This window comes from Triticum aestivum, chromosome 7B (assembly GCF_018294505.1).
Source record: "Triticum aestivum cultivar Chinese Spring chromosome 7B, IWGSC CS RefSeq v2.1, whole genome shotgun sequence".
Classification (NCBI taxonomy): domain Eukaryota; kingdom Viridiplantae; phylum Streptophyta; class Magnoliopsida; order Poales; family Poaceae; genus Triticum; species Triticum aestivum.
Window position 1 is genome coordinate 159,994,249 of NC_057813.1, and position 24,644 is coordinate 160,018,892.

A 24,644-nucleotide genomic window follows, 5' to 3' on the forward strand; every position below is an offset into this window, starting at 1 on the left:
GCTTTGCTCAGCCCTCTTATAGCGTTGCTAGTTGCAGGTGAAGTTGAAGATTGCTCCATGGTGGACAGGATTTTGGTTGGGATATCACAATATCTCTTATATTATTAATGCATCTATATATTTGGTAAAGGGTGGAAGGCTCGGCCTTATGCCTGGTGTTTTGTTCCACTCTTGCCGCCCTAGTTTCCGTCATATCGGTGTTATGTTCCCGGATTTTGCGTTCCTTACGCGGTCGGGTGATTTATGGGACCCCCTTGACAGTTCGCTTTGAATAAAACTCCTCCAGCAAGGCCCAACCTTGGTTTTACCATTTGCCTCACCACCACCTATATTTCCCTTGGGAGTAATTAACCCAAGGGTCATCTTTATTTTAGCCCCCCCCCCCGGGCCAGTGCTTGTCTAAGTGTTGGTCTGAACCGGGCAGACTGCGGGGCCATCTCGGGGCAACTCGAGGGCTGGTTTTACTCGTAGGCTGACCTATCCGGTGTTGCCCTAAGAATGAGATATGTGCAGCTCCTATCGGGATTGTCGGCGCATCGGGCGGCTTTGCTGGTCTTGTTTTACCATTGTCGAAATGTCTTGTAAACCGGGATTCCGAGTCTGATCGGGTCTTCCTAGGAGAAGGTATATCCTTCGTTGATCGCGAGAGCTTATCATGGGCTAAGTTGGGACACCCGTGCAGGGTATAATCTTTCGAAAGCCGTGCCTGCGGTTATAGGCAGATGGGAATTTGTTAATGTCCGGTTGTAGATAACTTGACACCAGGTCCGAATTAGAACGCATCAACCGCGTGTGTAGCCGTGATGGTCTCTTTTCAGCGGAGTCCGGGAAGTGAACATGGTTTTGGGTTATGTTTGACGTAAGTAGGAGTTCAGGATCACTTCTTGATCATTGCTAGTTTCACGACCGTTCCGCTTGCTCTCTTCTCGCTCTTATTTGCGTATGTTAGCCACCATATATGCTTAGTCGCTGCTGCAACCTCACCACTTTACCCCTTCCTTCCCCTTTAAGCTTTGCTAGTCTTGATACCCATGGTAATGGGATTGCTGAGTCCTCGTGGCTCACAGATTACTACAACAACAGTTGCAGGTACAGGTTATGCGATGATCATGACGCGAGAGAGATGTTTGCTTGTCTTGGAGTTCTTCTTCTGCTTCTTCTTCGATCAGGGGATAGGTTCCAGGTCGGCAGCCTGGGCTTGCAGGGTGGATGTCGTTTGAGTTTCTGTTTGTGTTTCATCCATAGTCGGATGATCATCTTTTGTATTGTGATGTTGTATTCGTGTGGCATTGTATGCCTCTTGTATGTATCCCCATCTATTATGTAATGTTGATGTAATGATATCCACCTTGCAAAAGCGTTTCAATATGCGGGTCTATCCTTGGTGGGACCTTCGAGTTCCTTTTGGATAGGGTCGCATATTGGGCGTGACACATTGGCAATGGAAGAACTTCCCATTTGGTTGGCAGGGGATGTACAAAGGCGCCAAAGGCGGTTGCAGTGTGGTGCTTGAGGCGGTAGCCACACAGGACCTCTGGATTTGGCACTCCTTCTTTGGTATGCCAGGAACTCACAATGACATCAAGGTGTTGCAGTGCTCTCCTGTTTTTGCCAAGCTCGTTGCGGGCCATTCTCCTCCGGTGAACTTCGAGATCAATGGGCACCAATACAACAAGGGGTACTATCTAGCTGACGTCATCTATCCGAGATGGTCGACATTTGTGAAGACGATCTCAAACCCTGTGGCAGGAGGCAAGAACGCCTGGTTTGCGAAGCTTCAGGAGGCTTGCAGGAAGGATGTCGAGCGGGCATTTGGTGTGCTCCAATCTCGATTCGTCGTTGTTCGGTACCCCGCTCAGACCTGGTCGAAAGATCAAATGTGGGAGATCATGACTTGCTGTGTCATCTTGCACAACATGATCATCAAGAGCGAGCAAGAAGACCTAGTGTTTGACACTGAACCATACTACAGGCAGGGTCCTCTAGCCGAAGTTGATCACCAGCTACCGGCAACTTGGACTGCCTATCTCAGTATGCATCAGGAGATCCGAGACCCACAGGTGCATCATCAACTGCAGAAAGATCTGATTGAGCACCTATGGAGGCTCAAGGGGGACGCCGCGTGATGAAATACGAGTTTTTATTTGTTGAACTATATAATTTGTATTGAACTATTTGTTGTTGTAGTATTCTGTTGAAGTATTTGATTTTTCTGTGATGAAATATGTGATAAGGAATAATTGTGTTCATAATTGAACGCCGAGACACGGCGAAACCACGCCGAATATGAGCCTATTCTCGCCCATATGGGCCGTTTATTCATCGAAATTGGGCTGCAAAGTAGGCCAATTTCGGCGCCTGGGGGCGAGCTGGGGGCGACGACTAGGCGCAAAACCGTCCCCAGCGCCGAGTGTATCGTCGGCTCGCCCCCAGGGGGCGATTTGTATGCGTCCTGGGGGGGGCCAATGGCTGGAGATGCCCTGAGTATCTAGTTCCTGGATTATCATGTTGATCTCATCACTCTAAATTAATTTGTTGGGTTAATTGATACTGTTTAATTGGGATTGAGTTGGAGGAACCTTCTCAATGTTTAACAACCACCATGATAGTTAAATAAAATTCATTCCTTCGTATTAGGGGAAAATTGGCTTTATGCAAAAACTTTAACCATAGAGCTTTCCACCAGCCATATATGCCTTTAGTGATAGCATTTATTCTGTTCATTACTCTATGTGTTACTTTGCCAGCATATTCCATGTGCTGGCCAATTTCGGGCTGCAACATATCATGTTGCAGACTTTTCAGACGATGAGTAAGGTGCCATAGGTCGTTGTCGTTCACTCAACTATGCTATTGGAGCTGATGGACTCACTTTATCTTCCAAGCCTTCCGTTGTTATCTTATTTAGTTGGCCTTAAGCCATATTATTGTAATAAGTTCTCTTTTGAGACATTCGATGTAATAAGTATGTGATTGAAACTCTGTTATAAATCCTCAAGTACTGTGCGTGTCACCATTACCGACAACAGCAACAACAACAACAGCAACAGCAACAGCAACACCACCACCATCACCAACAGCAACAGCAACAGCAACAGCAACAACAACAGCAACAGCAACAGCAACAACAACAAATATTATATAGGGTCTTTATGTGCTATAAAGGACAAGTGAAGAAATCAACTCACAAGAGTCAAAGCATGAAGAAGATGATATATAAGATTATATTGGAGATAAGATGGAACATGGTCAAAAGTATTTTGAAAACAACACATGTGTCGTTTGACATACTGCATATGACATATGGGTTCATTTGCAAAAAGAATTACTTGAAAAGAAGTACTACAACACAAGTTATAGTAGAATGAAGTTTGACTTTAATTTAAATTCAAAACAGGGCAAGGAATAGTTCAATATGGAGTTCAAATGATATGTTTAGGAAGTATTTGATACAAGAAATCATATGCCAAAAGAATCAACCGGATCAACACATGGTTTGCAAGATATGGTCAACATATTATTTGAAAACAAATTTGAATTGCTAGAATTTGAAGAGTTTAGGAGTTAAAACTGTTGATTCCAATGGATAGGTAAGATCAAGATGAACACATAGGAAAAGTTTCACTGAGTTTGGATGCGTAGACAAAAAATTATAGCATAAACAATATGTGCATAGATTGTGTTAAAAACTCTGCCGTGGCAGCGTTTTGGAGATGCTGATGATGTGTTGTGCATGTGTCATGTGGCAGTTTGTGATTCGTCGAGAGATGTCATGTGCGTGGTGTGCTCACCGTGAGCCAAAGGACGATGGCGGCGGTACGAGCAGGGACGGTGGCACTACTCCGGTGGTCCTCCGGCGAAGTTGAGGCGGCATTGTAGATGCGGTGTTCGACGTGGGTGGTGATGGTGGCGTAAAATGACGAAGGAAGTACCCTCTGTTGGTGGTGTCGTCGCTCGGTAGTGCCACCAAACTCCGATGGGATCGAGAGTGCGTCGGTAGCTTGCTCCAGTGTCAATCTGCGAGAGGCAAAATGGTTCAGGGGGATGCGTCATCAGAATCAGTCGTGCTCGAGGATGCATACAGTCATCATAATCAACCGACGAAGGGAGCTCGGTGGCGGAGCTTCATGGAATCCGTGCCCTCGTCTCCACGGAGGAAAAATTGGGGGCGACTTCGGGAATAGCACGAGGATGAAGCGCGGCATGACAGACTCAGGGTATTTGTCGTGAGTTCTCTGGTGGGTCCTGCAACGACCGCACGAGAGGACGAACAGGAGGCGGTGACAGGAAGTTTCAGGTAGCATCGCTCTGCTCAGCTAGAGCAACGGCGGCAGCAGCGATCTTTGGTGTGGGCGGGATAGCTCGAATCCGAGCTCCTGCGACGGGAAAACTCGGTCAGGAAGGAGCCGAGAGTGGTGGAGGTCCATATAGAAAAATAGGGGGCCGAAGATTTCTTACTCTCGCCGGAATTGGCCTTGGAGGGAGGCTCGGGCGGCAGTGTTCTGTTCGGGCGGAGGTCAGTGAGTTCGCTCATGTACTGCTTGGAGGGAAAAGAGAGTTCAGAGAGAAGGGTGAGTTAAGGCAACGATATAGAGAAGGGAGGAGAACATCACCGCTGGTGGTGACGGAATCGACGACCGATGGAGCTTCGGGTAGCGGAGCTCGGAGAGGTCCATGTGGTTGATCTCGAACAAGGATCCGAAGGTGTAAGGTACGGGATATATCTCCACTAGATTATAGTTCACACACTCACAATCTGATACAAGAATTGAGTTACAGATGAACTGGGGAGCAGAGGTAGGAGAAGAGAGGAAGGTAGCCGCCACCGGGTTCGTCCGTGATCCACTGGATACCTTCTTCCTTGCGTTTGATCTGGTACTTGTAGCTGCAGCGATGGGGTAGCGGGCGGGCCAAGTCCATGAGCGGCCCAGTGGCCAAGCCCATGTGCATACATGTTAGTAGGGCTGCTAACATCCCCCCATTCTTAAGATCCGGCTTGACCCCAAGCCGAAGCCACCGAGAACCGCCCGGATCCCATTGCACTCGATGTTCCTTGACTAGCTCGAAGTCGTTGTGGTAGCCACAGTCGGGGTTGACTTGAATGACAGGGTTGTAGTAGCCGTGGCCGATGGCGATCCAATCACATGAGAAGCCGAAGTAGTCGCTGTCGAAGCCGTGGTAGTACTTGTGGTCGACGGAGCCTTGTGGAAAACCGACAGTGATAGCAACGACACCTTGCCCACCTTGAAAAACCATTTGTCGAGTCACTGCCCGGCTGCCACAACAGCAAAACTTTATCAGATAAGTAACATGAGTTGGTGGCCATGGATGAAAAATCATCAGTAAGATTTGGTCCCGGGGAAAGCTTCGGCCAGTGATGCACTCCCAAATACTTGCTGGATCAGGTGGACGGTTGAAATGGGTAAGCAACTCCCAATCCGAATTGTTTCTAAGCTCAAACATGTAAGTAACAGCAACATCAACTTCCTTCAGTTTCAGATATGCTTGAGTAGAGCCAACCTCCAAGTAGCATCTTGGCTGTACACACTGAATCCTTGAAGTTTGCACTACTATTGAATCGTTTTCTTCGTGAACCATGTGACGCTTGAGGCATCCTTTGTCCATGAATAGATTACAAGCCCCGGTTGATATAAGATGCTCGCAATCGCATTTTTTTAAAGCCTGAAATTTGGCGAGCGTGGGTTCAGGAGTATATGTGTTGCATACACTGAGAAAAACATCATGAAACCAATCGCCAGGTTGACACTCAGAGAGTCTAGGTTGAATACCGGTAGCTAGCATCGGTTCATAGCACAGAATTCTAAACACATCAAGCAGAACAATATAGCAAGATCTTCTGTCAGAGACTGAAAAATAACTAGGAGCTGAGTTGGTCCTGTGAAACACCAAAAACTTTGCAGTGTATGGAGTCCAGAGAAACTTTTGTTTATGCCCAAGCAGGAAAGCACCAGCAACAAACAAACTTAACTCTGAATCTCGTATCTCTGTTGCAACTTGTACGGTCTGAACAACCAGCATTGTAAGGATCTTCAGATACCAATAATAATGATTGGCCTCATTGCAGTATGCTAGTTCATATAGCAGCCCAAACACTACATGTTGCCATGGATACGTGTCAGAGATAAGCTGCCGTTGTTCAGTTCTGCTAGCTAGATTAGAAGGTAGTACTGGCTCAAGCTGTATTAACCGCAAACAAAAACTTCTTGCCGTGTTCCAAGCACCCCATTTTGTCATGCTCCTAAATGGATGGACAGTCGTAGCAGCCGGGCAAGAATGATACAGTTCAAGGGTGAGAATGCTAGTAACCAGACAGAGTTCAGAAAACCACCATTCACTGTAATGAAAGAGTTTCACATGTGTAATGAAGCATGAATCAGCATCGTCTTGTTGCAAATACCACAAGCACAAGAGCCGACCTAGGAGTATCCTGATGCAGTGTCCAAGTACACTGAGCCACCGTCCCCATGTATTGTACACAAGATCTCCAAGATGGAACAAATTCATAGAAAGGTAACTAGTCAATTCCTTGTCCCGCGCTTGGGTATTCAGAAATGGATGTGTTCTGAACGTCCAAGGGAACTTCCTCTTCATCCTTGGTTGCTGATCAGGTGGATGCCATAGCTCATAATCCAGCTTAACAAGAGGTAGTATTACCAAGCACTGTGTCATCGCCTTCATACAAATAGGAAACAACCATTGTATTTTTGCAATCTGAGAAAAGCACTGACCAGACTCCTCAAATACACGGGTAACATGCCAATGAGAACTACTACTAGTAGTGATAAGCATCATGGTCACCCGATTCTTATGCATGAGAAAATAACCACCTGGATTCCAAGGGAACAAGGATAATGTACAATATGAATTAGACAGCCCTGCTGAACAGAACTCACTGAAATTAGTTCCCACTAGTGTCGGCCATGTTAAACGCAGTTCAGGACTCATATGCTCCGCAAATACCAACTGGGCATCCAACGAAACCAAGCAAGGGTCTCGGGTATTGAAATGTTCATACCAGGTTGATGGGTTCATGAAGAGTGTAATTACCAACAGCTTTGCATCATCCTTGTGCTCCTTCACATTAGCAACAACAGCTTCAGGCTTGTCAAATAGCCCAGGCATTGGCTTCCATACCTCTTGCACATCCTTGTGTGTAGATGGCAATGAAGATTCAGAGGTGCCAGAGTTGAAGCTGGGCCACACCGGCGACCCGGTGAATGCCGATGCGGTGGGCACGTGGACGTCGATGGCAACAACCTCGTGGCCCAGGCCTGCGCCACGCACCTCCAGGGAAGTGAGCTCTGGAGTGGCGTCGTCAGGGATGGGTCCTACACCCTTGGCGATGTGGATGGTGGTGTCGGAGGCTTCCTGGAGGTCAACTGCGTCCACGGGGAAGATGGTGGTGGCGACATCTCGGACCTCGTTGACGCTGGCGTGGGCGACAACTTGATTCAAACAATCCGTCGAACAGGTCACAGGCGCCGCCATGATGCAGTCAGGGGCCGCCTTGTGGATGACCTCTGGTACCTTATGGGCCTTGGTGGTGGAGCAGGAGACGCCTGGGATGGGCGCCGACGCCTCAGTAGTGATCTCCAGCGAAGGAATCGGCGATGGTGGATCGTGGACGACGGCGGTGTGGGAGGACCTCTTCTCGAGGTCTGGCCGCCAGGCGACGACCAGAGCGTCCACTTTCTCTGCGAGGGACCTGGTGGCGTCGGTGTAGGCGTCGAGCATGGCGTCAATCCGGTCGAGATACTCCTGCATCCATGGATCCATGGCTGCCCGATGCGGACGAGCTTGACGGAACGCAGGGGAAGGAGTGGTGTCTGGTCTCTGATACCAGATGTAAGGTACGGGATATATCTCCACTAGATTATAGTTCACACACTCACGATCTGATACAAGAATTGAGTTACAGATGAACTGGGGAGCAGAGGTAGGAGAAGAGAGGAAGGTAGCCGCTGCCGGGTTCGTCTGTGATCCACTGGGTACCTTCTTCCTTGCGTTTGATCTGGTACTTGTAGCTGCAGCAATGGGGTAGCGGGCGGGCCAAGTCCATGAGTGGCCGAGTGGCCAAGCCCATGTGCATACATGTTAGGAGGGCTGCTAACAGAAGGATGGATGTGGGAATCGGACGAGAGGAAGAAGCGGGATCGCGCGACGGGTTCGGGGTCGCACAAAATCGCCGGAAACCGATCTGGGCGTGGCAGCGTTGTCGTACAGGAAGGAAGTTCGAGCGGAGGTTGAAGACGCGTGCGGGGTCTGCATGTCGGTCAAACAGAGGAGGTAAGAGAGGCTTGCAAGTGGGCCTGCATCTGTTTTTTTAGGGGGGTCCAGCGCTGACGCGGGCTGGCGCGATTGGCTTCTTGGGCTGGGCCAAAAGGATGTGCTGCTTGTGCGCAGCACTGCGCGCGAGCGAAAGATAGCGAGTGGGCAGTTGGACTGCCGGGTAGAAAAGGTGTAGTATTTTCTATATTTATTTTTATTTACAGAAATGACTATGGTTCCAAAATGAACCAAATCATTTTACAAATAATACCAAAACATTTACAGAAGTATATATACTAATATAGAAAAATAGTGATCACTTTTTCAGTCCAAAATACTTGTATAGAATACATATAATATTTTCATAACTTTACTTTGACACTTATAAAATGTCCCATTCAATAATTATCAACTCCGAAGAAAAATGCAAATAACATTTGAAACATATCCAACTCTTTTTAACATTGAAGGAGTATATATCCTTCTCTCATAAAATTTATTTTTGAGTTAGAATGTTTCAAATATTCAAAATCCAAAATGGGAGAATATTCAATCAATCACCAATATTATTCTTTGACGAAGTCATGTCATCCTCTCTCATATCCAATTTGAAACACTTTTGAATATTCTCAAAGTTCAAAATAAGACCGAGAAGAATATTCGGGAAAGTCATTTTATACCCTCTCATTTGAATATTCAATAAATACAAAGTAAGAACCAAATGAATATATGGGAAAGTCCTTTTATTCCCTCTCGTTTATTATTCATTTAAACTACCAAAAGTTCCAAGTCCTAGTCAAATTTAACTAACAACAAGCAACGCAAGCAAAATTTTAAAATTAATCCTATTTAAATTATTAATATTCCAAAATTCAGAATTTTGGGATGTTACACCCTCGATGCACATCTTCTGCTATATGATGTGTTTTGACCTGGAAAAAAGCATAAGGAAGCTTTCGGGACGATGTGCCGCCGCCTCGAGGCGGAACCTGGGGAGAACCAATTTAGGGTTCCGATGAAACTATTCTGCCGGGGTAACTTCCCTCCGGGAGGGGGAAATTAAAGCTATCGTCATCACCAACGATCCTCTCATGGAGAGGGGGTCAATCTCCATCAAAATCTTCACCAACACCATCTCCTCTCAAACCCTATTTCATCTCTTGTATCCGATCTCTGCCTCAAAACCTCAGATTGGTACCTGTGTGTTGCTGTAGTGTTGATTACTCCTTGTAGTTGATGCTAGTTGGTTTATTCGGTGGAAGTGTTCAGATTCTTAATGATAATTAATATTGCTCTGATTATGAACATGCATGTGCTTTGTGAGTAGTTACGTTTGTTCCTGAGGACATGGGAGAAGTCTTGTTATAAGTAATCATGTGAATTTGATATTCGTCCGATATTTTGATGAGATATATGTTGTCTTTCCTCTAGTGGTATTATGTGAACGTCGACTACATGATACTTCACCATGAGTTGGGCCTAGGGGAAGACATTGGAAAGTAATAAGTAGATTATGGGTTGCTAGATTGACAGAAGCTTAAACCCTAGATTATGCGTTGCTTCGTAAGGGGCTGATTTGGATCCATATGTTTCATGCTATGGTTAGATTCATATTAATTCTTCTTTCAAAGTTGCGGATGCTTGCGAGAGGGGTTAATCATAAGTGGGAGGATTTTCCAAGGAAGGGCAACACCCAAGCACCGGTCCACCCACATATCAAATTATCAAATTAACGAACGTGAATCATATGAGCATGATAAAAACTAGCTTGACAATAATTCCCATGTGTCGTCGGGAGCGCTTTGCTTTATATAAGAGTTCGCCCAGGCTTGTCCTTTGCTACAAAGAGGATTAGGCCACCTTGCTGCACCTTAGTCACTTTTGTTACTTGTTACCCGTTACGAATTATCTTATCATACAACTATCTGTCACCGATAATTTCAGTGCTTGCACAGAATACCTTGTTGAACACCGCTTGTCATTTCCTTCTGCTCCCCGTTGGGTTTGACACTCTTACTGATTGAAAGGACTATGATAGATCCCCCATGCTTGTGGGTCATCAAGACTCTTTTCTGGTGCCATTGTCGGGGAGTGAAGCGTCTTTGGTAAGTGGAATTTGGTAAGGAAACATTTTTATTACGTGCTAAAATTTACTGTCACTTGTTACTATGGAAAATAATCCTTTGAGGGGCTTGTTCGGGGTATTTTCACCCCGACCGGAGTGGCAAAGAGTTGCTCCTCAACCTACTGCGCCTACTGAAAATATTTATTATGAAATTACTTCGGGTATTTTCTAGCCCTCTCACTAATCTCTTGCAAAAAGATGTTCCTTTTGTTTTTTATGACGATTGTGTAGAAGCATTTGAAATATTTAAGAAAGCCTTGATTTCTGCACCTGTTGTTCAACCACCTGATTGGAACTTACCGTTTGAAATTATGTGTGATGCTAGTGATTATGCTATTGGTGTTGTTCTAGGGCAAAGAGTTGATAAGAAATTGAATGTTATTCATTATGCTTGTAAAACTCTACACAACGCTCAGAGAAATTATGCTACTACTGAAAAAGAATTTTAGCAGTTGTATTTGCTTGTGATAAATTCAGATTTTATATTGTAGATTCCAAATTAACTGTTCAGACTGATCATGCTGCTATTAAATATCTTATGGAAAAGAAATATGTTAAACCTAGACTTATTAGACGGGTTCTCTTGCTGCAAGAATTTGATTTGCATATTATTGATAGAAAGGGGGCTGAGAACCCCGTTGCAGACAACTTGCCTAGGTTAGAGAATGTTCTTGATGACCCACTGCCTATTGATGATAGTTTTCTGATGAGCAATTAGCTGTCATAAATGCTTCTTGTAATACTCCATGGTATGCTGATTATGCTAATTACATTGTTGCTAAATTTATACCACATAGTTTCACATACCAGCAAAAGAAAAGGTTTTTCTATGATTTAAGACATTACTTTTGGGATGACCCACACCTTTATAAAGGAGTAGATGGTGTTATTAGATGTTGTGTACCTGAGCATGAATAAGAACAGATCCTACGCAAGTGCCACTCCGAGGCTTACGGAGGACACCATGCTGGAGATAGAACTGCACACAAGGTACCACAATCTGGTTTTTATTGGCCTACTCTCTTCAAGGATGCTCGTAAGTTTGTCTTGTCTTGTGATGAATGTCAGAGAATTGGTAATACTAGTAGACGTCAAGAAATGCCTATGAATTATTCACTTGTTATTGAACCATTTGATGTTTGGGGCTTTGATTATATGGGACCTTTTCCTTCCTCTAATGGGTATACTCGTATTTTAGTTGTTTTTGATTATGTTACTAAGTGTGTAGAAGCTATTCCAACTAGTAGTGTTGATCTTAACACCTCTATTAAAATGCTTAAATAAGTTATTTTTCTGAGGTTTGGAGTCCCTAGATATTTAATGACAGATGGTGGTTCACATTTTATTCATGGTGTTTCCCGTAAATTGCTTGCTAAGTATGATGTTAACCATAGAATTGCATCTCCATATCATCTTTAGTCTAGTGGTCAAGTAGAATTGAGCAATAGAGAGATTAAATTAATTTTGCAAAATACTATTAATAGATCTAGAAAGAATTGGTCTAGGAAACTTGATGATGCATTATGGGCTTATAGAACTGCTTATAAAAACCCTATGGGTATATTTCCATATAAAATGGTTTATGGAAAAGCATGTCACTTACCTCTTGAACTAGAGCATAAAGCTTATTGGACAGTCAAAGAGCTCAACTATGATTTCAAACTTGCCGGTGAGAAGAGGTTATTTGACATAAGCTCGCTTGATGAATGGAGAACCCAAGCCTATGAGAATGCCAAGTTGTTTAAAGAAAAAGTTAAGGATGGCATGACAAAAGGATACAAAAGCGTGAGTTTAATTGTAGGTGATCATGTTTTGCTATACAACTCTCGTTTAAGATTTTTTGCAGGAAGTTGCTTCTCTCTAAATGGGAAGGTCCTTAGATTGTCGAGGAGGTCTATTGTTCCGGTGCCATAAAAACCAACAATGCCAAAGGCACAAACCCAAAGGTGGTAAATGTCTAAAGAATCAAACATTATATCTCAAGTACTCCCATAAATGTTGAAACCAATATAATTAATACCATAACATTGGAGGAGTACATTCCAGAACATTTCAGACTCCGAAAAGGAATAGGTATGTGGTACAGTAAGTAAACCGACTCCAAAACTGTTCTAATGGAAAATTTTCTCTATTTTAGAATATTTAAAAAAATAGGAAAATTAAAAGTAGTCCGAAAGAGGCACGAGGAGACCACAAGGGTGGAGGGCACGCCCCCTACCTTGTGGCCAGCTCGTGTGCCCTCCGGACTCTGTTTTCTTTCACAATACTTCTTTTGGTTGGTAAAAATTCATTATATAATCTCCCAGAGCTTTTGGCTACCGTACCACGACAAAATCCTTTGTTCTTGTTTCAAACTATATTTCTAACAGTTCTAGATCACCATGACGTCTCCAAGCGCCCCAATGACAAGTTTTTCAAGAAGGTCATCAACCCTTACCTCGCGGAGGTGCTGCAACACCCTCAAACCATTCAGATGTGTGAGGGGGTGCTGCACATCGGCGATGTTGAGGGGCCGAAGAAGACCGGAAGCATGGAGACAAGACTCGAAGTAATTGAACAACAAGTTTTCAAATGTCAAGGGATGGTGGAACGTGGACTCAATGCCAATCACTTGATGATCTTGGAGTTCACCAACAATCACAAGCTGGATGCCGAGAACATCGGGGAGGCCATCTTCAAGCTTCATGAGAAAATCGAGCATCTCCAAGCCCAGATCTATGACCTGCAAAACCAAAACTGTGAGTATGAATACAGATTTAAGAGGATGAGTTTGGCTGGAGATTTGAGGATCCCGGAGACTCGTTCATCTTTCTATGATGGTGAGCCTATGCCTTGGAAGATGGATGTCAAGCCTACTACATCAACAACTCCATATCATCACCACCTCCAAAGAAAGAGACATAAATACATGGGTATGGGCACTCTCCTTGGCAACTGCCAAGCTTGGGGGGGGGGGGTGCCCCGGTATCGTATCACCATCACACCCTTACCTTTATCGTTTTTATTAGTTCGATCCTTTTGGTTATATTTTGATCTAGAAGAATAAAATTTTAGCATGATCCAGCTTTAAGTTTTGTTTTGATCTCTATCTACGTAATTGAGTCTGTGAGTTATATATAATAAAGAGTAGTTTTGAGTTGAGGGCTTTGCTATCCTACTATGATATTGAGGGAATAATAGAAAGAATAAAGAAAAATAGAAAAGGATCATATATTGATCTTATGGAGAGTAATGACTTCACATATAAAGAGTATGATGAATTAAATTTTTTTGAGAGTTTACAAACATAGTTTTGGTCATTGTTGCAATTAATAGGAAGTAATAAAGAAAGAGAGGCTTCACACATAAATATACTATATTGGACATCTTTTGTAATTGTGAGCATTCATTAAAACATGACATGCTAAAAAGTTGATGTTGGACAAGAAAGACAACATAATGATTTATGTTTTCTTATATCCTAATGGAAGTTATATTGTCTTGGATCCTCCAACATGTCGAGCTTGATTTTCTCTCTCATGCTAGCCAAATTCTTTGCACCAAGTAGAGATACTGCTTGTGCATCCAAACATCTCTTAAACCAGTTTTGCCATGAGAGTCCACCATACCTGCCTATGGATTGAGTAAGCTCCTTCAAGTAAGTTGTCATCGGTGCAAGCAATAAAAATTGCTCCTTAAATATGTATGATCTATTAGGGTGAAGAAAATAAGCTTTATACGAACTTGTGATATGGAAAAAATAAAAGCGACGGACTGCATAATATAGTTATTTATCACAAGCGGCAATATAAAGTGACGTTCTTTTGCATTAAGATTTTGTGCATCCAACCATAGAAGTGCATGACAACCTATGCTTCCCTTTGTGAAGGTCCTATCTTTTACTTTAATCTTCTATCCTTATACTAGAGTCATGATGATCTTCACCTTTCCATTTTACACTTTTTTCTTTTGGCAAGCACTATGTGTTGGAGAGATCCATATATATATATATATATATATATATATATATATATCCACTCGGATGTAGGTTATCATAAAGTATTATTGTTGACATTACCCTTGAGGTAAAAGGTTGGGAGGCGAAACTATAAGCCCCTATCTTTCTCTGTGTCCGATTGAAGATTTGAACCCATAAGTATTGCGTGAGTGTTAGCAATTGTGAAAGACTAAATGATAGTTGAGTATGTGGACTTGTTGAAAAGCTCTTGAATTGAATCTTTCCGATGTTATGATAAATTGCAATTGCTTCAATGATTGAGATCATAGTTTGTTAGTTTTCAATGAAGTTTTTGATTCATACTTTACCTTGTGAATGAATTGTTACTTTGGCATAAGAAATTATATGACATTATATGTTGTTGTTCTAAAGATGATCATGATGCCCTCATGTTCGTATTTTATTTTATCGACACCTCTATCTCTAAACATGTGGGCACATTTTTTGATATCAGCTTTCGCTTGAGGACAAATAAGGTCTAAGCTTGGGGGAGTTGATACGTCCATTTTGCATCATGCTTTTATATTGATATTTATTGCATTATGGGTTGTTATTACACATTATAGCACAATAATTATGCCTTTTCTCTCTTATTTACAAGGTTTACATGGAGAGGGAGAATGTCGGTAGCTCGAATTCTGGGCTGGAAAAGGAGCAAATAGAGACCTATTCTGCACAACTCCAAAAGTCCTGAAACTTCACAGAGAATCATTTTAGAATAAATAAAAAATATTGGGCGAAGAAAGCACCAGAGGGGGGCACCTACCATCCACAAGGGTGGAGGGCGCGCCCCCTGCCTTGTGGGCCACCTAGCAGGCCCCGATGCCCATCTTCTGCTATATGGTGTTTTTTGACCTGGAAAAAATTTAGAAGGAAGCTTTCGGGACGAAGCGCCGCCGTCTCGAGGCGGAACCTAGGCAGAACCAATCGAGGGCTCCGGTGGAGCTATTCTGCCAGGGAAACTTTTCTCCGGGAGGGAGAAATCGAAGCCATCGTCATCACCAACGATCCTCTCATCGAGAGGGGGTCAATCTCCATCAACATCTTCACCAGCACCATCTCCTTTCAAATCCTAGATCATTTCTTGTATCCGATCTCTGTCTGAAAACCTCATATTGGTACCTGTGGGTTGCTAGTAGTGTTGATTACTCCTTATAGTTGATGCTAGTTGGTTTATTCTGTTAGATAATAACGAGAATAAACAAGACAAAGAGACATGGATTTTTACGTGGAAACCCTTACGGGAGAAAACCACAGACACACGAAGGCGCAATAACTATGAGGAGGAGTATTACAAGCACGAGATGACAGGCCGTCTGAGGTGCGACTACATGGGGTATATAAGAGGGCAATACATGAGAGTACTGGGAGGACAAGTAAACGAGTTGTACTCGTACACGTCGACGTTAACGCAAAGGCCCACACCGGTTGTACTATGTCTAGTCCAACATGGTATAATTTGGATCACAATTTAACAATCTCCACCTTGATCCAAATTCCCTCCAGTAGTCGAAGAAAGTGAATAACACCATCCAAATCAGCATAAACACGCTGTGCGTCAAAGTCCATAGGACTAATGAGAAATACCAACTAAGCCTGAGCAAAGCTCAAACTTATTGGTAGGAACTGGCTTTGTCATCATATCAGCAGGATTATCATGAGTACTTATCTTGCATACCTTCAAATCACCTTCAGCAACAACATCTCGAATATAGTGATATCTGACATCAATGTGCTTTGTTCTCTCATGGTACATTGGATTCTTGGTAAGATATATAGCACTTTGACTGTCACTAAATATGGTAGGGCAAGATAAATCTCCACAAAGCTCTGTATACAAACCTTTCAACCAGATAACTTCTTTGCATGCCTCAGAAATAGCCATATACTCGGCATCAGTAGTGGAACAAGCCACAATAGACTGCAAAGTTGCTCTCCAACTCACAGCACAACCACCGATGGTGAAAACGTAACATGTGAGTGATCTTCTCTTATCCAAATCACTAGAAAAATTAGAATCAACAAAACCAACAAGCCCATCTCCAGTTTTCCCAAACTGTAAATAAGCATTAGAAGTAGCACGCAGGTATCTGAAAATCCACTGAACTGCTTTCCAATACTCTTTTTCAGGATTAGCCATGTATCTACTGGCAACACTCAATGCATATGATAAGTCAGGACGAAAACAAACCATGCCATACATAAGTGAACCAACTGCACTTGAATAGGGAACTCTAGACATGTACTCAATATCTGCATCTGACTTAGGACATAAAGCTGATGACAATTTGAAGTGTGCAGCTAACGGTGTACTCACCGGCTTGGTATTATGCATATTAAAACAACGAAGAAATTTATCAATATATCCCTTCTGACTTAGATATACTTTTCCAGACGGTCTATCTCTGGATATTTCCATGCCAAGAATTTTCTTTGCTGCACCCAAATCCTTCATCTCAAATTCATTACTCAATTGCTTCTTTAGTTCATTAATCTCTGACATACTCTTTGCAGCAATAAGCATATCATCAACATAAAGGAGCAAATAAATAGTTGAACCTTGACAGTTTTCAAATAAACACAACTATCATAATTAGACCTTTTGAAACCTTGAGAGAGCATAAAGGTGTCAAATCTCTTGTACCACTATCTAGGGGATTGCTTCAATCCATAAAGAGATTTCTTTAACTTACAGACAAGCTTTTCTTTTCCAGGAATAACAAAACCTTCAGGTTGTTCCATATAAATATCCTCTTCTAATTCTCCATGTAAGAATGCAGTTTTAACATCCAATTGTTCAAGCTCAAGATCATGCATGGCAACAATACTGAGTAAAGTGCGAATAGAGCTATGCTTCACAACAGGAGAAAAGACTTCGTTATAGTCAATACCTGGAATCTGGCTATAACCTTTAGCAACTAACCTTGCTTTATATATTGTCTCATCATTAGGAGAAACACCTTCTTTCCTCTTGAAAACCCACTTGCAATGAATAGGTTTCTTCTCTCTAGGTAATCTTACTAAATCTCAAGTGCCATTCTTTTCAAGTGATTCCATCTCATCATGCATAGCGGTCATCCACTTATTACTATCACCAGAAATAATAGCCTCGGAATATGAAGAAGGCTCAGCATTACCTTCAATTTCTTCTGCAACAGATAAAGCAAAAGAAACAATATTGCACTCTTCAATTAACCTGTCAGGTTTATTAATACCCCGCCTAACTCTGTCACGTGCAAGATTCCAACTTGGTGGAACAATAGCCTGATTTGGAGTGGGAGTGACATGTTCATCATCAACGACGGGTTCATCATGTGCATCAACATTTTCATTACCAGATGTACCACCTGAATCAATAACATGCTCCACCTGAACAGTAGGCTCCTGAACAATAGACTGCTGTTCACTCTCAACGGGAACATTAGTAGATGAAACATCATGTAACATAGCAGATTCATTAAAGATAACATTTCTGCTAATAACAACCTTCTGGGTTTCAGGATTCCACAATTTAAAACCTTTAACACCAGACTTATAACCAAGAAAGATGCACTTAACAGCCCTAGGCTCCAGCTTTCCATTATCAACATGAGCATAAGTAGTGCAACCAAAAACTCTCAGCTGTGAATAATCAGCAGGTGAACCAGACCATACCTCAATTGGAGTTTTCTTATTAAGAGCAATAGATGGTGAACGGTTAATGAGATAACAAGCAGTGGAAGCGGCCTCAGCCCAAAAACGCCTATGCAAACCTGCATTGGACAACATGCAACGGGCTCTGGAAATAATGGTCCTGTTCATACGCTCAGCAACACCGTTTTGTTGAGGAGTATAAGGAACGGTGTAATGTCTGACAATGCCTTCAGACTTGCAATAATTCTTAAATTGCTTAGAACAGAATTCCATACCATTATCAGTGCGAAGTATTTTTACCTTCTTTTCAGTTTGTCTTTCAATCATAATCTTCCACTCCTTAAATGCTGAGAATGCTTCATATTTATGCTTCAAGAAATAAGGCCAAACTTTTCTCGAATAATCATCAATAATAGTCAGCATGTAACTTGCACCACCTAATGACTTCTTGCGAGATGGTCCCCATAAATCAGAATGCACATAATCAAGAATACCTTTGGTTGTATGGGTCGAAGTATTGAACTTCACCCTCTTGTGCTTGCCGAAGATACAATGCTCACAAAATTTCAATTTACCAGTTTCATATCCATCAAGAAGACCTCTCTTATTTAACTCTGCTAAACCAAGTTCACTCATATGTCCAAGACGCATATGCCAAAGGTTAGCATCATCACAATCAGAATTCTTGAAACAACTGGAGTAGCGTTACCTGAAATGGTAGAACCTCGAAGGTAGTAAAGACCATTGGTCGAACTTAAATCACCTTTCATCACAATAAGGGAACCTTTTGGTGACTTTCAAAACACTATCTCCACCTGAATACTTGTACCCCTTTGCATCAAGGGCACTCATAGAGATTTCTCTTCATCTTCGGAATATACCGAACATCTGCCAAAGTTTTGATTATGCCATCAAACATCTTGATTCGAATAGAACCTATGCCTTCAATCTTGCATGGTGAATTATCAAAACCCAAAACAGAACCAGCAGAAGTAGTGGAATCAAAAGTATTAAACCAATCTCTATGTTGGCACATATGGAAAGTGCATGCAGTATCAAGTACCCACTCATCATTGGTCTCAACACATCCAGCAATAACGACAAGAGCATCATCGGAACTATCATCACGAGCAACGTTAGCAGAATTGTCACCTTGTTTGTTACCTTTCCTCTTTTCTTTATTCTGCAACTTGAAACACTCTGAGATGTCATGCCCATCTCTCTTGCAATATCTGCAATACTTCTTGTCTCTGGATTGCGACCGGCCCCTGTGGCCGTTCTTACTTTTGCCTCTATTTCCATTATTGGAGTTCTTCTCCTTTGTCCTGCCACGAACAGATAATCCCTCGGTTTGGGATGAACTTGAACCATCATGAGGCACCATTAATTTCATCTTCTCCTTAGAGTTCAAAGCTTCATAAACTTCATTAAGTGTGAGAGTATCACGACTGTATAATATGGTGTCTCTAAAATTGGTATAAGAACTTGGCAGTGAACAAAGTAACATTAAAGCAGTATCTTCCTTTTCATACTTAACCTCCATTGCAGCTAGATCAGATATGATCTCCTTAAATTCTAAAATATGATTCAAAACATTACCTCCCTCGGGTAACCTGTGCAGGAATAATTTTTGCTTCAGATGCATCTTGCTAGTGAGATCTTTAGTCATGCAAATCTCTTCCAGCTTTAACCATAGAGCGGCGGCAGTTTTCTCGCTCAAAACTTCCTGCAAGATATTATTATGCAAATGGAGTTGAATTTTTGACAAAGCCTTACAATCAATTCTTTTCTCCTCAGCAGTCCAGTCCTGAATTCTATTCTTCCCAAAACTATCCAGTGCTTCATCATAGTCGGACTGTGTCAACAACGCTCGCATCTTGACTTGCCATAGGGTAAACCTTGTATCACGGTCCAGCAGCGGAAAATCGTACTTCATGGAAGCCATGAGTAGATAAATCTGTGTACAAAGTAGTACAAGACGGTAGAAAAATTCTTGATAGAATTTAATATGCGAAGCAGACAAAAAATAAGATAAATAGCACCTGGATATTGTACGGGTGGTGGACGTAGCACTTGATGGAGGGAAATAAAAAAAACTGGACTTGCAGCCTTCACGTGAGAACTAATACTGCTGGTGTAGTAGTACTTGATTGCTTTTGGTCTTCCCGTGGAGTTAGCGGCGGCTGATCGTTGTTTACCTCGGGACTTGAAGCTACCAACAGCTGCAACTCGGCGAAACGGCCAGGGACGGCTCGATTGATGTAGTAGCAGCGGCAGATCTGGCGACTTGTGATTTGACGGCTCGGTAGATTGAATTCCTGTCGGACTCGGCTTATACGTAGGGCTGCGCAGCAAAATCCATCTGATGGATCGCCTGGTCGCATGCGGCGGCGCACACGACGGAACCCTAATCTCTCGTCTCAAAAATCTCGTATCTGCAAACTTGGCTCTGTATACCACTTGTTAGATAATAAAGATAATAAACGAGACAAAGAGACACGGATTTTTACGTGGAAACCCTTACGGGAGAAAACCACGGACGCACGAAGGCGCAATCACTATGAGGAGGAGTATTACAAGCACGAGACGATAGACCGTCTGAGGTGCGACTACATGGGGTATATAAGAGGGCAATACATGAGAGTCCTTGGAGGACAAGTAAACGAGTTGTACTCGTACGCGTCGACGTCAACGCAAAGGCCCACACCGGTTGTACTATGTCTAGTCCAACATGGTATAATTTGGATCACAATTTAACATATTCGATGGAAGATCATATGTTCAGATCCTTAATGATAATTAATACTACTCTGATTATGAACATGCACATGCTTTGTGAGTAGTTATGTTTGTTCCCGAGGACATGGAAGAAGTCTTGTTATAAGTAATCATGTGAATTTGGTACCCGTTCGATATTTTGATGAGATGTATGTTGTCTTTCCTCTAGTGGTGTTATGTGAACGTCGACTACATGACACTTCACCATGAGTTGGGCCTAGAGGAAGACATTGGGAAGTAATAAGTAGATGATGGGTTGCTAGAGTGACAGAAGCTTAAACCCTAATTTATGTGTTGCTTCGTAAGGGGCTGATTTGGATCCATATATTTCATGCTATGGTTAGATTTATCTTAATTCTTCTTTCGTAGTTGAGGATGCTTGCGAGAGGGGCTTATCATAAGTGGGAGCCTTGTCCAAGGAAGGGCAGCACCCAAGCACTGGTCCACCCGCATATCAAATTATCAAAGTAACGAACGCGAATCATATGAGCATGTGAAAACTAGCTTGACAATAATTCTCATGTGTCCTCGGGAGCACTTTGCTTTATATAAGAGTTCGCCTAGGCTTGTCCTTTTCTACAAAGAGGATTGGGTCACCTTGATGCACCTTACTCACTTTTGTTACTTGTTACCCGTTACGAATTATCTTATCATACAACTATTTGTCACCAATAATTTCAGTGCTTGTAGAGAATACCTTGCTGAAAACCGCTTGTCATTTCCTTCAGCCCTCCCCCCCCATTGGGTTCGACACTCTTACTTATTGAAAGGACTACGATAGATCCCCTATACTTGTGGGTCATTACTCGGGCATTTCATCGAACACCTCATGTGCATAGGAGGTGAGAACAGAGAGCAGCACACCTCCCACACGCAGGCCGGACAAAAAACAAAGGAGTGAGCAGGTAGGGCCGAGCATATATATAGGCATCTCTTTAGTCCCAGTTGGTGTCTAGAACTGAGACTGAAGACTGACCTCTGGTCCCGATTCCAGTCACCAACCGGGACTAAAGGGGTTGTGCCAGGAGCGAGGCCTTTTAGTCCCGATTGGTGGCTAGAACCGGGACTAAAGGTCCCAGCCGAACCGGGACTTGTGCCTAGCATGGCCCGGTCGGCGCCCTGGCCGCTCGAACCGGGACTGATGCTTCCATTAGTCCCGGTTCAAAACACAACCGGGACTAATGCTCTGATCTGGCCAGGACCAAAGCTCTGTTTTCTACTAGTGGACATGGGAGGCGGAATGGGTGACAGATGCAACTTTGACGAAAGCATGCACATGCATGAAGGGGCTTAAGACCAAACAAGTTCACCAGTCTCAAATGATCTGTTGTCATATGCATGCATGCTTCCGCACCTGCATGCCCTTTCGGATTTCACATACTACTACTCCTATGGAAGATCATTATTAACAAGACTTTTGGAATACGTTGGTACGAATTTGAGGAACTTACCCACCTTATATACTTCCTATAAAGGGCAATAGTCAGGATGGTCTATTTCATCAGTCCTTATGCTTGTTCACGTTGTTCAATTTGGGTTGCTGAGAGGCTAGTATGTAATATCCTCTTACACAAAGAAAGTCATATATATGTTTTTTTCTCATTTGTGACATAAGGTTTATTTTTATTTTAACATATTCCTGATACTGTGTTGTCTAGCATCGATCTCAACTATCTTTTTCCACGTCTATACATTGCACCCTAACAGTAAACTTGTAGCGCACATGTTTCAGCACGCGGACCAACTTGAATTGTTAGGAAATCATGGAAAAAAATATACACGGTAATGAAATGGTTTATCTAGCTAGAGGAAAACAAACTAGACAATTATTCCTTTATGGAACCCCTTACAACATGTGCTACAATATCAAGAATCTATTTGACATATCACGCATCCTTCTGATTTCTTGCTCTTATAGGTACCTTGCTCGTATATGCGAGCATAATGAGCAATTTTTATTCAAGCACATCAAGCATGTTTTTGGGGGACTGGACATGTTTTATTTAAAACACATATATATGTCTAGTTGTTCCTTGGTGACATCCACCATTTAGACCTCTTCCACAATATCCTGCTCAAGGATAGCCACCACCACCACCGGATCCTCCACCGTAACCTCCACCCCCGCCAGACCCGCCACCAGAGCCATACCCTCCACCAGAGCCACTGCCATACCCACCATTGTTGCCACCACCGTAGCCAGGATTGCCGTACCCGCCACCACTTCCTGGGTCACTACCACCATTACCATATCCACCGTTGTTGCCGCCACCATAGCCAGGATTGCCATAGCCACCGCCATATCCAGGATTTCCAGACCCTCCACCATACCCACCATTGTTTCCAGATCCTCCACCATACCCACCACCATTGTTTCTGTATCCTCCACCATGCTGGTACCCACCACCGTTGTTTCCGTATCCTCCACCATGCTGGTACCCACCACCGTTGTTTCCATATCCTCCGCCATTGTTTCCGTATCCTCCGTTGTTTCCGTATCCTCCCCCATTGTTTCCATACCCAGGTTTCATATTCTTCTCCTCGAATTCTGTATGCATACAAGAAAATATCATTTAGCAATCAAGTGGCGGTGCCGCTCAGTGTCCATATATATTCGGATGAATGATGACTATATATATTAGGTAAATGTTTTTCCATTGTTGCGGGTAGGTAAATATTATTTGTGTGTGTGTGTGTGTGTAGAGAGAGAGAGAGAGAGAGAGAGAGAGAGAGAGAGAGAGAGAGACCTTTAGGTTTAGCTTCGGTGAGCTCTCTAGCATCTACCCCATCCTGGCAGAGAAGCAGGAAAGACACTAGTACGACACCAAACAGAAGTATACATTTAACAGCCATTGTGGGTGATCAGATTGATCAAGCTAGCTACCAAGCTTAGAATGAGTTGGTAATGGTATAAGCTTCCAGTTAAGCCCTATTTATAGGAAGCAATGCAGCTTTTGCCTAGTTGAGATAATGGTAGGACCTAAAGTTCCATTAACTACATAGCAAATACGGTTGGGCGTTGGCACATCTCGTTTTCAAACTTGATTAGGTAGCCCATGGAGCCGGGCATTGACATTCATCCCTGGGTTTACGTGTGATCGAGAATAAAGACCAACTTGCTGATTGGGGCAGCTAAAAAAGTAGAGATCGCCGTGGCGCATCCGTGCATGTATGGATAATTGCCAATGATCGATGTAGTAGTATATCATCTCCAATTTAATTGATTGGCTTTGCAAATATTGTAGAGTACTTGCGTAATTCATGAAAATGAAGTACTTCGTCTGATCCAAATTAAATGACATTGTTTTAATACAATTTTGTACCAAAGTTGTACTAAAGTAGCGTTAATTGATATGGATCAGAGGGAGTATAAAAAATTCTTAGCATTGAGAGATTAGCCTTTGGACTGGTCCTCCTCCTTAGACTGTATTTCTTTTGTGTCGAGCTACAATAATGTGCGTTCTCGATGTGTAAGAGCCTACCGTATGGCATGCCCACCAGTAGCTACACTGAGGACGCGAATTGAGTACACCTAGGTTTGTCAGGTTCTATTCTAGATTTCGCAATGGGTGTATTGGTTTTATTTTTCAGTGGTAAACAGTGCGCTCGTCAATAATGAGGCGGATATTACTACTTCATCGCGCTGGCTCGGTCTCTCGAATAAGCTCATAGAGATAGGGTATATGTATACGGGGAAATGCATGGATGAACCCGGATACGTATGAACTCACTTTGAAAATCACATTTTGAAATGCCAAAAATTTCTGAGAAAAGGTGCACGTGGACATCTCCATATTCTATGTGTCTGTACAGAAAGTTTCA

The 24,644-nt window shown here is 42.9% G+C and overlaps 2 protein-coding genes across 3 annotated transcripts; both read right to left on the minus strand.

Moving 5' to 3' along the window:
• Nucleotides 1–2,999: 2,999 nt before the first annotated feature.
• On the minus strand, nt 3,000–8,246 carry LOC123161832 (uncharacterized). Of its 2 annotated transcripts, XM_044579655.1 has the most exons (4): nt 4,614–8,246; nt 4,459–4,537; nt 4,083–4,376; nt 3,000–4,017 (listed from the first exon to the last, which is right to left on the minus strand). In XM_044579655.1, exon 1 carries the CDS (start codon nt 7,795–7,797, stop codon nt 4,774–4,776), a length of 3,024 nt encoding a protein of 1,007 aa, XP_044435590.1. In that variant the 5' UTR covers nt 7,798–8,246; the 3' UTR covers nt 3,000–4,017; nt 4,083–4,376; nt 4,459–4,537; nt 4,614–4,773. The 2 variants fall into 2 exon arrangements, with proteins under 2 accessions (XP_044435590.1, XP_044435589.1); XM_044579654.1 differs by having other exon boundaries at nt 4,459–8,246.
• Nucleotides 8,247–22,598: 14,352 nt separating this feature from the next.
• Nucleotides 22,599–23,775, minus strand: LOC123161473 (dormancy-associated protein 2). Its single transcript, XM_044579309.1, has 2 exons — nt 23,570–23,775; nt 22,599–23,370 (listed from the first exon to the last, which is right to left on the minus strand). Exons 1-2 carry the CDS (start codon nt 23,673–23,675, stop codon nt 22,898–22,900), a joined length of 579 nt encoding a protein of 192 aa, XP_044435244.1. The 5' UTR covers nt 23,676–23,775; the 3' UTR covers nt 22,599–22,897.
• Between the last annotated feature and the right edge of the window lie 869 nt (nt 23,776–24,644).

Coding starts and splice junctions, on each gene's coding strand:
- LOC123161832 (XM_044579655.1), bottom strand. CDS start 7,797: ATGGATCCATGGATGCAGGAGTATCTCGACCGGATTGACGCCATGCTC.
- LOC123161473 (XM_044579309.1), bottom strand. CDS start 23,675: ATGGCTGTTAAATGTATACTTCTGTTTGGTGTCGTACTAGTGTCTTTC. Junction 23,371..23,569: donor CACCGAAGCTAAACCTAAAG/GTCTCTCTCTCT, acceptor GTATGCATACAG/AATTCGAGGAGAAGAATATG.